At 52.3% G+C, this 15,728-nt stretch overlaps 5 protein-coding genes across 5 annotated transcripts; 3 read left to right on the plus strand and 2 right to left on the minus strand.

Annotated features, from left to right (window-relative positions):
- Positions 1-1,752: 1,752 nt before the first annotated feature.
- GCG54_00013766 (putative oxidoreductase DltE) lies at positions 1,753-2,544 on the plus strand (the record flags this gene model as incomplete). Its single annotated transcript, XM_045413614.1, has 1 exon — positions 1,753-2,544. One exon carries the CDS (start codon positions 1,753-1,755, stop codon positions 2,542-2,544), a length of 792 nt encoding a protein of 263 aa, XP_045269685.1.
- A 2,230-nt stretch (positions 2,545-4,774) lies between these two features.
- GCG54_00013767 (uncharacterized protein) lies at positions 4,775-7,052 on the plus strand (the record flags this gene model as incomplete). The annotated part of the gene is made up of 3 exons (XM_045413615.1): positions 4,775-5,258; positions 5,322-6,484; positions 6,540-7,052. 3 exons carry the CDS (start codon positions 4,775-4,777, stop codon positions 7,050-7,052), a joined length of 2,160 nt encoding a protein of 719 aa, XP_045269686.1.
- A 675-nt stretch (positions 7,053-7,727) lies between these two features.
- On the plus strand, positions 7,728-9,670 carry GCG54_00013768 (putative alpha-galactosidase D; the record flags this gene model as incomplete). The annotated part of the gene is made up of 5 exons (XM_045413616.1): positions 7,728-8,178; positions 8,234-8,288; positions 8,337-8,504; positions 8,566-8,706; positions 8,767-9,670. Coding segments are annotated over 5 exons (1,719 nt in total), but the record flags the coding sequence as incomplete, so codon positions are not given.
- A 280-nt stretch (positions 9,671-9,950) lies between these two features.
- GCG54_00013769 (uncharacterized protein) lies at positions 9,951-11,184 on the minus strand (the record flags this gene model as incomplete). Its single annotated transcript, XM_045413617.1, has 3 exons — positions 9,951-10,644; positions 10,702-10,911; positions 10,970-11,184. 3 exons carry the CDS (start codon positions 11,182-11,184, stop codon positions 9,951-9,953), a joined length of 1,119 nt encoding a protein of 372 aa, XP_045269688.1.
- A 3,088-nt stretch (positions 11,185-14,272) lies between these two features.
- Positions 14,273-15,125, minus strand: GCG54_00013770 (uncharacterized protein; the record flags this gene model as incomplete). The annotated part of the gene is made up of 2 exons (XM_045413618.1): positions 14,273-14,769; positions 14,936-15,125. The coding sequence occupies 2 exons, from the start codon at positions 15,123-15,125 to the stop codon at positions 14,273-14,275; spliced, it is 687 nt and encodes a 228-aa protein (XP_045269689.1).
- Between the last annotated feature and the right edge of the window lie 603 nt (positions 15,126-15,728).

Here is a 15,728-nt window from a genome sequence, read left to right on the forward strand (position 1 = left end):
CGCCTATGCTGAACCGTGGGCACAAACAATAGTGAATAGCAAAATAGAACTAAGAGTAATGTCTATGATGTACATTTGACCTCTACGTATAGTCGTACTGGTATTAAACTCAGGCTTGCAGGTGGTGCATAGTACACACGCATCTTCACAACGTCCATCTCCGCCGCTTCACAGCCATCTACACGTCCGTCCACATTTCTAATCAATATAAAAAAGCAACTCGCAAGGCCACGAGACAAAAGACTGGACGAACAGGGAATCGAACCCTGGACCACTCACATGCTAAGCGAGTATTATACCACTAAACCATTCGCCCAATATGATTTCGCCCGGACTTGAACCGGAGACCTTCAGTGTGTTAGACTGACGTGATAACCAACTACACCACGAAACCATTTGAGTTGTTGAAGGTTCCGAAGGAAAGAGACGCTAAGATTTGACGGCGGGTCGATGGGGTTGTGGGAATGGCTAAACCCTGGTGGGGGTTGAGTCTTGACTGGGGATGTCGATGGGCCCGCATCAAGAATTGAATTGCAGATAGGTGAGTGGAACTCCACTATCTCATGAGAGCGTCGCTAGAAAGAACCTACTATTTCAAAAGTCAGGGATAGAAAGTATTAAAAGAAAAGTCATAGTGAACGGGATTGCAAAGCTCTACATGTTAACTCATGAAGTTTGGTCGGAAGAATTATATAACGTGCTAGCATTGTCAAGGAGTTTTCTTGCATTAGGTGTGTCACACTGACCAGATATAATGAGTTTGTAGCTGTCAGTATGTGAAACTCAGCCTCATCAGAACTAAACTCATTTGCAACAAGCAGTGGCTAACGTGCTTCAACTTGAAAGTGGTCATCCATAGAAGCGAGTGTATATAGGAGCTTCGCGGAGATAGTCGCGGACTGGACTTTGATCTTAAGAAGTCTTTTTATTTTCTTTTTAAAAAGTTTTCAGATACAGGTTTCGAGGGCAGCCCAAGTTCACCAAATCACGGAAGCCTTCGTTATTACTGAAAACGGCCGACACAACGCACCGGATCATCTCAAGCAACTGGAGGAATGTCAGTATTAGAATACTGAATGGAGTACCCTGAGCTTGAAATATCTTTTGAGTACACAAAATCACCACACACGCACAGCGTGAACGACTTTAGTAATTTCCGCCCAACCAAGCGGTCGCTCAGTTGAAGAACCTCAACAGGTCTTAGCTAACCATGCAACATCATCCCGTAGATCCATTTTTAGGGGTTCACTCGGTTGCTTGGTCCCACTTATAAAGTCTAGATTCCTTCAATGGAGCCTCAAACGAGTTAGCCTGCATACCACATAGCCGACGTCAAGCTGAGGCCCGTTCTGGTGGGCAGTTTACTATGTCCAGGGGCCTTCTCCATTCTACCTTTAGGCTATCAGCAACTATGTGGCTAGCATTCTTTAAGTGATCTCTAGAATCCCATGGCAATGAATTACTAATTCTAAGCCGACATAGGCGCTTTGTTCAAGTATTTGCAAAATCGCAGTGCCCAACATGTGCTTAGCGCGATGAATGACGTCGCCGACCCAAGCCCCGGCGTCACCATCCGACAAATGGAATTAAAAGGTGACGAAATTCGACCTCATCACCCGAAGAAGAATTAAGCAGACAATTTCTTCAAGGGACCTCCCACCACAGGCAAAGGCCGCTACAGACATTTTATACCCCAGCAAAAACGCATCACTTCTTCAATATCTCTATTGTGAACCATTCGCCGCAACAAATATGGCACCAACGAAAGACAGTCTCGGTTTCCAATGCGCCGTCATTACCGGCGGCGCTGGCGGTATTGGAAAGGTCATGGCCCAACACTTCATCTCAAAGGGCAAGAAAATTCTCCTCGCTGGCCGCACCGAGTCAAAACTTCAGGAGACGACAAAGGAGATTGGGGCTGCAGGCTACTATGTTCTTGACACCGGCGACGTCGACTCCATCCCGAGCTTTGTCAAGAAGATCACCACCGATCATCCGGAACTGGACTGCCTCGTCAACAACGCAGGAGTCCAGAGACCTCTTGAGGTACTCAAAGACGATGACTTCCTTTCAAAAGCCGATCAAGAAATCAACATTAACATCCGCGGTCCGATGCACCTGGCTTTGGGCCTACTGCCACACATGCAGAAGAAGGAATCGGCTCTGATCATCAATGTGTCGAGTGTCCTGGGCTTCATTCCATTCTCAATCATCAACCCAGTCTACAATGGCACGAAAGCTTGGCTACACTTTTGGAGCATGAACCTCCGCACTCAGCTCAAGAATGGTGGTTCCAAAGTCAGGGTGGTGGAAATTGCACCGCCGACGGTAGCTACTGATCTGCATCGGGAACGATCGGATCCAAATGACAACAAGAAGGAGAACAACCCTAATGCTCTGAGTGTGGATGAGTTCATGGAGGAGGTTGCAAAGAAGTTGGAAAACGGTGATGAGACCATCGGCCCTGGCATGGCTGGTGAAGTAATTGACCGCTGGTATGGTGCATTTGGCGAGCAGTATGCTAAGGCCGCGGCCGGCAAGTAGTAGAGCCAACACCAGGCTCTCTTTTACAAATAAAGAAGAATCCTCAGGATCAACCTCAATGCTGCCCATTATGATTTCCTGCCTACTCCCTCGTGCAGTGTCTTGTATGAGAACTCCCGAGTCTGAAGTTTTTCACATCTTTCCCAACGTTTTCAAACTATCAGTCTTGGAGCCGTAGTGATCGTAACAGCCGATGACTCCATCTCTAACCCAGATGCCGTAGGCTAGACAGTCGCTTCAGGTTAGCTAACTGGCCATGCGTACTTTCGGAAATACTCACAGATATCTAGCCATGACCAGTTATTGCCTCTCCAGAACCAATTCTTTCGCGGGCAGTTCGAGCAGTACAAGTACAAAGTGCTGCCTTTTTCTTTTGGGTCTTGCTCTAGTCTACAGCCCTTGCATTTGTGGCCTCCGCTAGGGAAGAAGAGCATTAGCTATGTTCAGACCTGAGAAAGTAGCATGAGATTCATATGACAAGTAGTGTGGCCTTCTAGGGTCTCCGCGAGAAAAGCCGAAAAAGAGTGCTTGAGGCAAGAAAAGGGGAACTCAACGCATCGGCCCATTTGAGGAACCCATCAAAGTTGCCGATACACCATCGAAGATCAATCCATGTGAGGACTTCGTTACCGGCGTCATTCTTGCAACGGGCAGTCAAGACAATGGGTGTCTCATAGTCCGGTCCGCCAATATCGTATGTGATGTCTTTGCACAGATTCTGGATGCAATCAGACTCGACCGGGCACGTCCTGGCTATGGTCGTAGACGCAAAGCTCGATAGAATGACGACAATAGCGAGGCTTACAAAACCCATGATTGCGACGGGCAAACGGGCTATGTACCTGTTAAGGCGAAGCTCTGACCTCCAAGCGTGCGAAAAGATTCTGTAGAGGCTCAGATCGGCCGAGCGATTAGTGGACGCGGCGCAATGTATTTAATCAAGTAGGTTGTTTTTGTGTCGCAGCGAATCATTATTGATTATTGAACGGATTCAGATTCAAACTCGAGCACTATAGCACCGTTTTTGAGGCATCGCCGACAGTTCATCTTTACCTGAGAGAAAGAGACCCAAGATGTCTAAGACACCTTTTCCGGAGATTTCTATCGACCTTTGACAGGAGGGCACAGGGAAAAACCGCATGGCGCTCTTGGGCGAGATGCTAGACCCTGTTGCCCCTTTACGCCACCTTTGTGAAGTTCGAAACCATGATGGTAGCTGAGTTTACCCCTGCTCAGCTTTGATCTTTGAAGGCGATGAGGGCTTCGGGTAAGGCAAGTGGGAATATCGTTGCAGCACAATGCAACTGCTTTCAGAAAGTAAATCAAAATATTGAATGTCAGCTTCAGCTGCCATGTGTTGCCTCAGCTTGCACCATGTGGCAGGGATTCAAATTGTGCAACATCCACCACGTGAGACAATCCTTGATTGCCTGCAAACCTTTGACGGTTTGCAACTCACTGCTCGACAAAGTACTCCTGCATCACCTGTTTGATCATTAGCAGCTTAATCATGCAGCCGATTTCATTTGGGTCGTATCTCAAATGATTCAGCGGGCCTATTGTGGATCTGTGGAACCACTGGTAGGATTTGAGTTGACACAAATTTTCTTCCATCAGACCCATGGCCGTGACTCATTTCCATGGCTTCTTGAGAGACTCATGCTCCAGCACCGCTCATCCAATAAGTCCCACAAGCACGGTAGCTCAGGGGTAGAGCGCTGGGCTCATAACCCAGAGGTCCCTGGATCGAAACCAGGTCGTGCTAGCTTTCATTTTTGCACTTTTCCTTTCGCTTAGGCTATCCACAGCAAGTTGGTGTTATGTTTCTTCGTATTCTACTCGTTGATTCAAGCGCATCATCTTTACTTAAAGTACCTATATATCTTCCTTGACATCTTCGAGTCTTACAAAATGCTCCTCGTCAGTTGCAGACAGGATGAATCAAGTTGACATCAGAGTCTTCGCTCAAAGTATCTTTGGTCCTCTGGTCTCTTATCAAAGAGTCGCCATCTACTCCTCTCGTTCCTGACTCAAGGAGGACGATAATTGACGGGATTGGCTACTTACCCATGCAAGAAAATGACCCCACCGAATCCTTCCAATACCTGTCTTGACGTCTCATTCATCAACGCGCTTCCCTCAAACCCCGCTCGTTGCATGCTCCGTTCGATAGTCCTAATCTCTTGCTTTCTTTGCCGCGCGCCCAACAGACGATAACTCGCAACCGAAGATGAACAAGCGATGTATTTACTGCGAGAAGCTATCAATCGAAGCACTGGTCGAGCTCGCCAAAATCAGCTTTGAAGCCCAGAGATTTTCACAAGATGCCTATTACCAGCACCACGACTCGTTCAGCGCTCTCGAGCAGTCAGCTTACAATGGCTGCGATCTCTGTCAAGTCATACTCCAATGCTTCCAGCAGACACCTTGTGAGGCAGAGCAACCTCTGGAGTGGCCACAAGAGTGGAATGAGATGACCAATGCATCCTTGGACGGATTTCCCCACACGATGTACTCTGTTGCGAAAGGACTCGACATCTCGGACGTAAAGCTTTGCATCAACACATCGCATCTGTACGATTCCCAAGGGTTGAGGGATGTACGGGTCTTTGATGAAATAGTTGTCCAAGTTGGAACCTTACACATCGAGACAGATGAGAACTATGGCGTATGGTCATTTCCCTCGCTTGTATTGAGACTGAGTACTCCTAAAGGTTGGTTGGAAGCAATCAGATCCATCAGAGGGTCATGATCCTGAGCTCACATCTCTATTCCAGACCAGGCGGTGTATGTGGAAACGTTCCGTATTGGGAGGTTCGAAGTTGACCCGGATCTCGGGTCCTTGACAAATCACCAACTGGCCAAGGAATGGCTTACAGAGTGCTGCCACCATCATGAATCATGTCTCTCGCATCAGATGCATGAGCTTCCCAGCAGAGTCATCGATGTCGGTAGCTCACCCAACGAACGCTCTGTCCGTCTGTTTCTCTCCCATGGTCTGGAAGCAGACTACGTTGCCCTGAGCCACTGTTGGGGTGGAGCCATATCGCCTCTTTTGACGACCGAATCAACTGCCATCTTCCAACAGAATATCGACATTGAAGTATTACCGGCTAACTTTCGTGACGCTATTACAATTACACGTCATCTTGGTATTCGCTATCTATGGATAGATTCTCTATGCATACAGCAGGACTCGAAGTCGGACTGGGAGATCGAGTCCAAGAGAATGGGGCTGGTATATCGAAACTCGACGGTGACGATCTCAGCGATGGTTTCCGGGCATAGCAAGTCAGGAATCCTGAAAACCAGCCAGTCGGCACAGAGCTTCGGTGCCTCCACCACTTTGGACGTCGTCGTAGGCAATGACGACACATTTAAGGTCACCGTGAGACGGAAGAATCTGCAGGAAGAGAACCTCATATCTTTGGATAGGCGCAGTGCGCTGGCAGAGCGTGGGTGGACCCTTCAGGAGTACATTCTGTCTCCTAGGCATCTCTTATACGGGCAAGAGATGATTTACTGGAGATGTCCTCAAGGCTTCAAGTCTTCCGACGGCTTACCGCCAGGCAACAACTCACCACACACAATTTACGAGGATGCTGCACAAGTCATTTTCTCCGACATTCTACGGCATGTTGAAGCAGTACCGCCTGACATCGATGCCATTTTTCGAGACTATTCCGAGCTTGTCAACGCGTATTCGCAACGAAAACTGACATACGGCTCGGATAAGCTACCCGCGTTTTCCGGTCTGGCCCAGCGACTTCATCCGGCTATAGGAGGTGAATACTTGGCTGGGATCTGGTCAGCCAATTTCAGGCAAGGCTTGCTCTGGACAGCAGAGATGAAATTTTGTCAGCACGTCAACGAGCCTTATCGAGCACCATCATGGTCATGGGCTGTGACTGATGACCTGGTCCTTTTTGAGGGTCCACAAGTGGTTGAGGAGGGTGGTGCTGAAATTGACGCCATCAAGCGCCAAACTTCTGGAGTACAGCATTAACCCCAGGGTCCCTGACAACCCATACGGCGAGATCCTTTCAGCAAAGCTGGTGGTGGAAGCCTTGACAAAACCATTAGTGCGGAGCCGCCAAGTGGTCGAGACAATTCTAGACCCGAACTCGATTGGAACTGCCAAATTTGACGAGCCCGCTGGTCCTGAAGACTCAGTTCCAATGGGCTGGGCAAGCCTTTTCCGCATGAAAACAGAGGGTGGAGACTATATCCTCAGCATCATCACTCGTCCAGGCGATGATGCTGATTGGGAAGTCGACTTTCATTACTTTCGGGAGGACGAATATCTTTTGATGCTTGTTTATACCGAAGACGATGTAGCAGGTGATGATGAGACTGAGTGGTCGCAATCGCCTGCGTTCTGCCTGATACTGCGACAAACGAGCGACGAGTCTCAGGAAACATACGAGAGAGTTGGGTTCGCAAAGTTGCAGGAGCTTAGGCTAAGATGGCTCAAGACTTGGGAACGATGCGTTCTGACGCTTGTGTAGGAACACAGTCACCAGCGAGATGTTTGTGTTTCTTACAATGCAACTTTGAAAACGCAGCCCGCGGACATGTGAAGATGAAGTCGGCCCACCCCCGGAATCTGCGCATGAGTCGTAACCGCACGAAAACGTCGGTGTCATCCGTGACCCTGGTCATCGCAGGCCTGTCGAATCCCGCCTGTGTTTCCTATTTCTCTCATTCTCCTCATAGCAACCCCAACAATATTGCGACTCCGATGCGGGGAAATCGTTTGCCAAGTTTAAAATCCGACGTGGTTTCTGCTCCGGTTCGTGTGGAGAAAAACATGGCCAGATCGCGGGGTCGCATCACACATTTTATAAGCGCCCGACTCGGAATCGCTCGCTCTTCTTAAATGCAACCTTGCCCCGGTGTGCGCATTCGGCTGATTCCCCCGCATTGTTTACCCAGGCGCATCCGCCCGTTCGTCTTGTGACGCGCATTCTCGGCGCGGAGCTCGGTGGATAGCCTACATCGGAACGATATTTCAATGGTGCGCGTAACAGTTGCGATGACCTCACTAATGCTCGAGTCGAGCTATCCATGCCGGGGAACACGGGGCCGTGCGGGGAGGATGGTAGCATTTCGCTCTTGGCATCAAGCTACAAGATGAACACGAGTCGTTCGATAAATTATGCTTAAATACTGGTTCGCAAGGTGCGTTGATTGAGACTCTCTATCGTCCCGGCTCAACCACGTCCATACATTGCAGCTCCAGTGCAGCCATGGCCTCCGTTGCGTTCGCTCTTCTCACGGCGCTTGCCAGTCGGGCTTCGGCCAAGACCGTCAAGACGCCGACGCCTCAGATGGGTTGGAATAGTTACAACTACTACAACTGCTACCCGAACGAGACGATCATCAAGGAGAACGCTCACGCCGTCGTGGACACCGGTCTCGCGGAGGCCGGGTACTCGACTGTCACGACGGATTGTGGGTGGCCGGCCAAGGACCGTGACGCCAACGGAGAGCTCGTGTGGAACCCGGCCCTCTTCCCGTCCGGAGGCGCTAAGGAACTCGGCGACTACCTCCACAACCTCGGCCTCAAGTTCGGCGTCTACTCCGGCGGAGGATACTTCCAATGCGGATCCACTGATCAGCCTGCCTCGCTAGGTATGAAGACCACTGCTACTACGAGCCATTGAACTGAGTTGACGATGTATTCCAGACCATGAGCTCACCGATGCGAAGTCATTTGCTGCTTGGGGCGCGGATATCCTCAAGTAAGTTTTAAGTGCTCGGACTCAGTGACGATTCTGACAAGATCAAAGATATGACAACTGCTATCCCATTGACCCGACGGTCATGGTCGACTACGTCTCTGAGGAGGCCATCTCCCCGGACCGTTTCGTGACGATGGCTGAGGCGATGAACACCACCGACAGAGACATGGTCTACCAGGGTTGCCAATGGGGCACAGGAACCGACCTGGGTGTTTGGTAAGTCGTCACTTACCCGCATTTGTCTGCTGACATTGACGGAAGCTAATCTCGCATGCAGGGTTCCCAAGATTGGAAACAGCTGGAGAATCAGCAACGACATCTACAACAGCTGGCGCAGCATCTGGCGCATTACGAACCAAGTCGTTCCCTTCTACAAGTACACCGGCCCTGGTGCCTTCCCCGACATGGACATGTTGATGTGAGTGGTCTGATGATAGTCTACCTTACATCACCGCGGAAACTAACTGTAGCACTGCAGCGTTGGCCTGAACGCCTTGTCTGTTGAAGAGGAAAGGTTTCACATGGGCATGTGGAGTATTAACAAGTCGCCCCTCACTCTGGGCGCCCCGGCCATCCCCGCCCTCGTGCCGGAGCACACCTTGTCCATCGTCGCCAACAAGGAAGTAATTGCAATCAACCAGGATCCGCTCGCCAAGCAGGCCCAGCTCGTCCGCCGCTTCACCGAGGAGGAGTGGGACGTCTGGGCCGGAGAGCTCTCTGGCGACCGCCTCGTCGTCGGCATCGCGAACTGGAAGAACGACTCCCAGGCCATCAGCTTCGACGTCGCTGACGTGCTGGGCCTGTCCTCGGCCAACGCCCGCGACGTATGGGCTGCGAGTGACGTCGGCTCCATCTTGGGGACTTACGAGACGACCCTCGTGGGCCACGAGCTCAGGCTGCTGGTGCTCTCAGACCTCTCCAGGGCGGAGCCGGTCCACAGCTCCACCGGGTATTACACGGCCACAACGAACGGTACGCTGTCCGGATCAGCGGCCGCGGTGGCTTGCGGCAGTGGTGGGTGTCTGCCCAGCGGGTCGAAGGTGGGCAACATCGGGTCAGGGGCTGCGGTCAAGTTCGAGGGCGTCGAGGCCAAGAGCGAAGGCAAGAAGTTGCTTGGCGTTGACTTCATCAACTACGATGTCGCCCTCGATACTGCCTGGGGATTTGGTGCCAACGTTCGCAACATGACCGTCTCTGTGAACGGCGGCACTGCTAAGCGATGGGCGTTCCCCATCTCTGGAGGCAACTGGTTCGACACTGGCCGCTTGCTGGTCGAGGTTGATGGGTTCAAGGGTGATAGCTCCAACACTGTGGAGTTCAAGAACGTCGGCAGCGAATGGGCTCCCGACTTGGTCGGTTTCGAAGTCTTCGAGTCCGCCTAAGCTTTTGAGCAGCGTGTTTTCTTCTTTGCACATTATCATAAAAAGCCACTCAAGACAATGGTTGTCAAAGTTAAGGTAGTTTCTAATCATATTGATCTGCCCACCGAGAGTCCTGTCTTTACCACACGGTGATATTATACAAAGGAAAACATTGGTGCATTTGAAAGTACATTAATGGGGTATACGTGTAAAACAGCATTTTAACCAGTGCATGCCACCCAGTCCTCCAGTCGTGTTCGATAGTACCATAAGGTTAGTGCGTTGAAAACGTCGGTAGTGGTCAATTACTCTTCTCAAGCGAGCGAGAACGAGGGTGGCCGGGGTTGCCAGTGAGCGAGTCCTCGTCGTCGATCTTGTAGAAAGTGCTGCCGCTGCCGGTGTCGTCGTGTCCCGATCTTCCACCAAACGAGGGAGTATTGGAGTGCTCAGGCGTCTGATCGACCCTGATTTCAACGTCGACTCTTCGGTGTATTCCGTTCGCGCTCTTCGGGATGTTGTCCAACTGTAGTTCAGCGGGAACGGCTCCGACGCTGGCTCGGTGGTAGCTCTTGAGTCCTGCGTCGTGCTCGCCGCGGTTGGCGTCGTGCTGTGTCGTGCGGTGGCCGCGAGAGTGGCCTTGGGAGTAGGAAAGCGAGTTGAATCTGAAGCCGCTGTCTTGATCCTTGGCGAGCCGGGTAATGAGAGAAGCCATAGACATCTCAATGTTAAGCTTGACCATGTAGGCGACGGGGTGGAACTGGATGAAGACGACTTGGTTGGGCAGCGACATGAGTCCGATGAGCATGCCGTCCATGGCAATAGAAAGAATCATGAGCTTAGCGTTGAAGCCGACAAGGGGCTTGTATTTGACCAGACCATGCTGGCTTAGGAGTCTTGTCTTGACGATGCGCAGGAAGTACCAGTTGAGACCGGCATCGACAATCAGGATGAGGACCTTGGAGGTGCGGTCCCAGTAGTGGTTGATAAGAACGAAACTGCGGGCATGGGGTCAATAACGTTGAAGGGTTCGTCTTGTAGTTAGGTTGACTTACGTGTCATTGACGGGCGGGGAAAGATGGGATGGAATCCAGATAATGAAGACGGCGATGTTGATTACAGTAATGAGCACTGCGGTTCCCCATTTCAACCTCATGATTGTCTTCTGGCTTTCCGCAATGACTGCGATTCGGTTGATGATGATTTGCATCAACAGTTGGACCTCGAAAACCCAACAAAAGAGGATGAAGAACAACACCGGCACCCTAGCCAACCAGAGTCAGTATGAAATTTCTCAATATATATCCTTTTTTGCAGACGTACGTTGGTCCTAAGATCCCATCTAAGAACAACCAGCCGATGACTGTGATGACGAGGTTCGCCAGAATCTCACCCCACATCATGTAGATGTATGAACTTCGAAGCGGGTTCCGGTTCCTCCTTGTCTGCTTCATGGCCTCCCATACTGTCAAGAATCCGAAGCCGATGGTGAAGCCGGCCGCCAACGAGGCGATCTGGTAATCGACCTTGGACGCCATCGTGAGCCGCCGTGAGCCGCCGTGAGCCGGATTCGTTATCGTCTAAAGCCGAGTATGTGTACGGTCGATGTTTCGAGCCCGCCAATGTCCTGCCCGGTCGTCTCGAAGCTTCGTGGATACGCCCGGTATGCGAGAAGGTAGGTCCGCAAGGCGAGACCGGTGGGATGTCGTCAAGACTTTAAACTCTAAAAGAAGGGCCCCCAGAGTCCATGTCGAGTGGGAGAGGCCACTCTTAAGGCTTCATGCTTCTCTAAACCGCAGGGGGCTGCGGATCGTCCTCGCCCAGTTTCCACGTCCCACTCTTCTCCGGAGTATTTACTGCATGAGTCTTTCTGGCTACACCTCAGTGTGAGTCTGTGGCAATGACATGGCAAGCTTTTGTTTTGGGTACGCTGGAGAAGCAGTCCAAACGGCCCCGGGCAGCCTGGGCCGCGGGAGCAAAACCCTTAGCCGACGCTGGAGTGCCTCGGTGGACTAGCTAGACCCAGATGGAACCCACATGGTGACAATTGGTAGTGTCATCCTTAGCCCGACGCCACAGCGCCGTAACGTCGGAGGAGCCCTTCACTACGACGCCGTAGTGGCAGAGAGGAAAGGCTTGCGTACCATTATGGACAGGGTGGTGGAGGGATATGAGACGACAGGACCTGCAATCGACACGCCCTTCCTTGAAATCTCGCCGTTCCTGCGTGCATAGCACGTATTCTGGCGGGCAGAAAAACCAATTAAGGTAGAGGCCGATGGAAGTCCTCGGCCGCCAAGGGTTAGCCTGAGGACGGTACTAATACAGCTTCAGAAACCTGCAGATGTCACAGCCATTGGCCCGAAGACAAAGGATCAACAGGCACGGCAGCCATGTCTCGTCTTTTCGATGTGCCGTCATCCCTATCGTTCAACTGCCGGAGGAAGGTTTATTGAAGAAACCCAGACGCAGATCTTGGAAAAGATCAAGTCACGCAACAGACGGACGGGGCCCTTTTCAGAGGCCCTCCTGGAATGCAACTTGGGGTCCGGAAATGCAGGCATCCCCTTTCCGGGGGTTCAGTCTTGTCATACGCGTAGCGTGGCGGGCATGGGTCTTTCTGGGTCCCGCTAACAAGAATCTCGCAAAAAAGGCGGGGAATATTAAAAGGAGACGATGGGTCGACAGTGTCGATAAGTTCTCACAGCAAACGAGCCAGCGAGTCACCGCACGAGATTCCGGGGTGTTGCTGGAGACGGGTGCGAAAAATGTGTTCTGGATCAGCAGAGATCGGCACGGGTTCCATGTCTTGATGGATGCAGCTGAGGCCGTGCGCTGCTCTGTTCTTCACGCCAACGAGTTGACAAGTGATCAAGGTCGCATCATGCCATCTGGCACATCTGCTTTTTAGAGTGTGCGGACAGAGGCTCAAATGCTGACGTACAGTAGATTACGAAGGGAGACCCAGACTGCGATGAAGAAGACAGCATCTCCCGGCGAGACGGTCTCCAGCATCTCCAGATGCAATGTTTCTTCATCAACCCACAGTAGCACTAGAATGAAGCGGAAGAAAAGACTCCAAAACACCCGGCTCTCCTGGCGAAGACACCGGCCAAACACGCCAACGAACCACATCCTGCAAGAAACCCCGAACAGCCGTTCATGCGCATGGGACGTCTTCACCCTCGTGCGTTCTGAAACGTGATATCTCCTGCGTCCCAGTCGTTCTGCTGGGCCACAGGGCCGCATTGTTCCCTCCCGGAGATATTTTCCACGTGGGTGAAAGCTTCGACCTAGTATCAATCTGGACACGAGAGCCGAGATAACCGTCAATCAGAGTGCGAGGACGACCGTTCTCCATCCGAGGAGGTAGCAAGGTAGCAACGGCCCTTCGCCTTTTACCATCGCCATTGGGCCCGTTCTCTGTGCGGCCCCCAATGGAAATTTGAACCCGCCAAGATTAAGATGCCAGGGGCCGAGAAGCGAGTGAGAAGAAGGCTGCCACAGATCTCCTTTTCCTCATCATTTTCTGCACCGTTTCCACTTTCTTCAGCGCAGCATGCCAGTGGACGACCGACCGTAGACGACGCGCATCATGAAATGCGGGGATGTCGCGCGCTAATGACAAGGAACTTCGACGCTTCATCTCTTTTCTCGCCCTTCCTCGTCCATTCATCTGTCAACTAAGCAACATCGTCCCGAAGAAAGGATAGAGCGGCTCGTACCCGAGGTCTAGCGACATAAGGTGGCGGTAGAAAGAGGGGCGTCGAAGAGAGCTGTCCCTCTTCCGACACTGGTACCGGGCGTGGCGTCAGTCGCTTGAGCATCCGGCACTATTCCCACTTCGTCCCCGTCGTCCGTGGCTTGTCTCGATCTGCACTGCAGTGACGGTGATTCGGTGAAGAAACCCCTCCAGAACCACGGTTCCAAACGCAAAGATCCGCGTTCTGCAGCAGCTCGAGTTCCGCGTTCGGAAAGTCAATCGGCATATAAGAAAAAGGTTGCAGCTTGTCACAAACCGACCAAAGCACACTGGACGAACTATTACGAGTCTCGTGACCGTATCCGTATGCCCCTGCGACTGCGTCTAGTGCGTGTGTGGGGAGAGTCTGGAACTCCCGAGCTATGAGTACACCTCTGGTACTATGGCCAGTCATCATCTTGCTCGAGTCTGTGTTGTGTAAGCGAGCTGAGAACCGGCGCACTCTCTCCGGCAGGGGATCCTAGGGCGCGGACGTCGATAGATTCATAGCTTTGCTTCATCTCCGGGCTGACAGCTTTCTAGTGCGGTCACGAGGAATCGCAGACGCGAGAGGGACTCAAGACGGTGTTGGTATGATGGTATTTTCTTTTCGCAATTCCGCAGTTCGCCACTTCGCCCGACTAGAAGCTGAAGAGAATGTTCGACCCAAAGAAAAACACGTTCAAGGAAAGCCGTGCGCGAGACCCCTCCAAGAAACTAGTATCAAAAACTACTGACATGAAAGGTGCGGGATGCTAACTGAAAACGGGCAAGAGAATCAAACCGAGCCCGGCCCTCTCAACACATGAACGCCCTGCTCATCAAATATCCCCTTCTAAAATCCGCTGAACCACATCATGCACCCGGGACATGCGCACAAGTCTCTATAATCCTCCAAATCCTTTGACGGGAAATGCAAAGTTGACGTGGTGACTCTCGGTTTTCATACCGCCCGTGTATGCCGCCTTGTTCGCCCTCCGGCTTGCCTCGACCCCCGTCCACCCGATGACCGCGACGAAGGTCCTGCCGCCGTTGCCGCCACCGATGCTCGCACTCCCGCTCGCCATGCCGCCGCTGCTGCTGCTTGGACCTCCTCCGGAGCTGTTCCTACACAGCGAGAACCCGCTCGCTACGCCGTTGCATCCGGGCATCGCCTTCGCCCTCTCGACGATCTCGCGCATCCTCTCTTCTGGCTCCCGGCAGTCCTCGAAGCTCAGCGTCTCGACGATGGGCGAGTTGATGACGGCCTGCGGCGCGAAGGGCTTGAACTGCAGCAGGTAGCTCGTGGGTTGTCCGCTCAGCACAGGCGCCAGCTTGGCCATGGCATCGGCATAGTCCTTCGTCCTCTTCCAGGCCTCGCTTGCCTCAGCGTTGATCCAACCTAATCGCGGAAGCACAGTCACATTAGCTCGGCGTCTTTCCGGTCTCTCTCTTGCCTACCGCGGCAACTTTCCCCGGTCGTTGATCGGCAAGGCTCGCGCGCAACGGTTTTTGTACCCCTCCCCGCCCCGTCCTCCTCCCCGGGCATAAGGAGGTTATTCACGTACCAGCAAGGAGCTCCAGCTTCTGCGGATCTTCGCTCCATGGGCCCCATCGAGTGCGGAGATATCCGGGCTGGTTCTGGAGGACTTGAAGCATGGACTTCAACTGCTCTTTCCAGTCATCAATGCCACCCTTGACGGGAATAATTACACGCTCGGTGACGGCGTTGGCAAGCTGGGCGGCGGCAGGATCCATCACTACAAAGCTGCGTCGTGCGTGTGTATATGCTTGACTTTGCTTCTGGACGGCAGGACCTTTTTCGTCACGGCTCTTTTCCTTCTTTCGCAATGAAGCTAAACGAGGCAATGGGCAGATGACTTGAAGTTGATTTATAGTTGCTGCTAAGCTCAGACAGAGACAGCTAGCTGGAGACGTCCGGATCCTGTTCTGATGTAGTGTATGTGGTAATCACGCGTCCCCCTCTAGAGCTGATGTGGACACAACCCTAATCTTAAATACCTACAGCTCAACGAGAGCGAACAAGACGCGACTGGATCAAGGGATTGGTTCCAACCCAGAAGTTTAGTCTCAGTCCAAGGTGTGTGTGCGACGCGTGTGAGTGTGTGTGTGTGTGGCTGGCTGTCTGAAGGGAAAGGGGATCTTGGCTGATGACGTTCTCCCGCTCAGCAGAAACGGTGTTCAGGTTCGCCCGACAATCTGGCACCGCACTTCGGGATGTGGCTCACGAGCGTAAGGCCGTCGGCGTGCCATATCCCGCCCTCCCTTTTTGCCCAACGCAGTTCGCAATCGTGGGAACCCCCGATCAAAGCTTCATGGGGGGTTCGCCAATGTCCGGCT

The sequence above is a fragment of the Colletotrichum gloeosporioides genome, assembly GCF_011800055.1.
Source record: "Colletotrichum gloeosporioides strain Lc1 chromosome Unknown consensus_11, whole genome shotgun sequence".
NCBI classification, from domain to species: Eukaryota; Fungi; Ascomycota; class Sordariomycetes; order Glomerellales; family Glomerellaceae; genus Colletotrichum; species Colletotrichum gloeosporioides.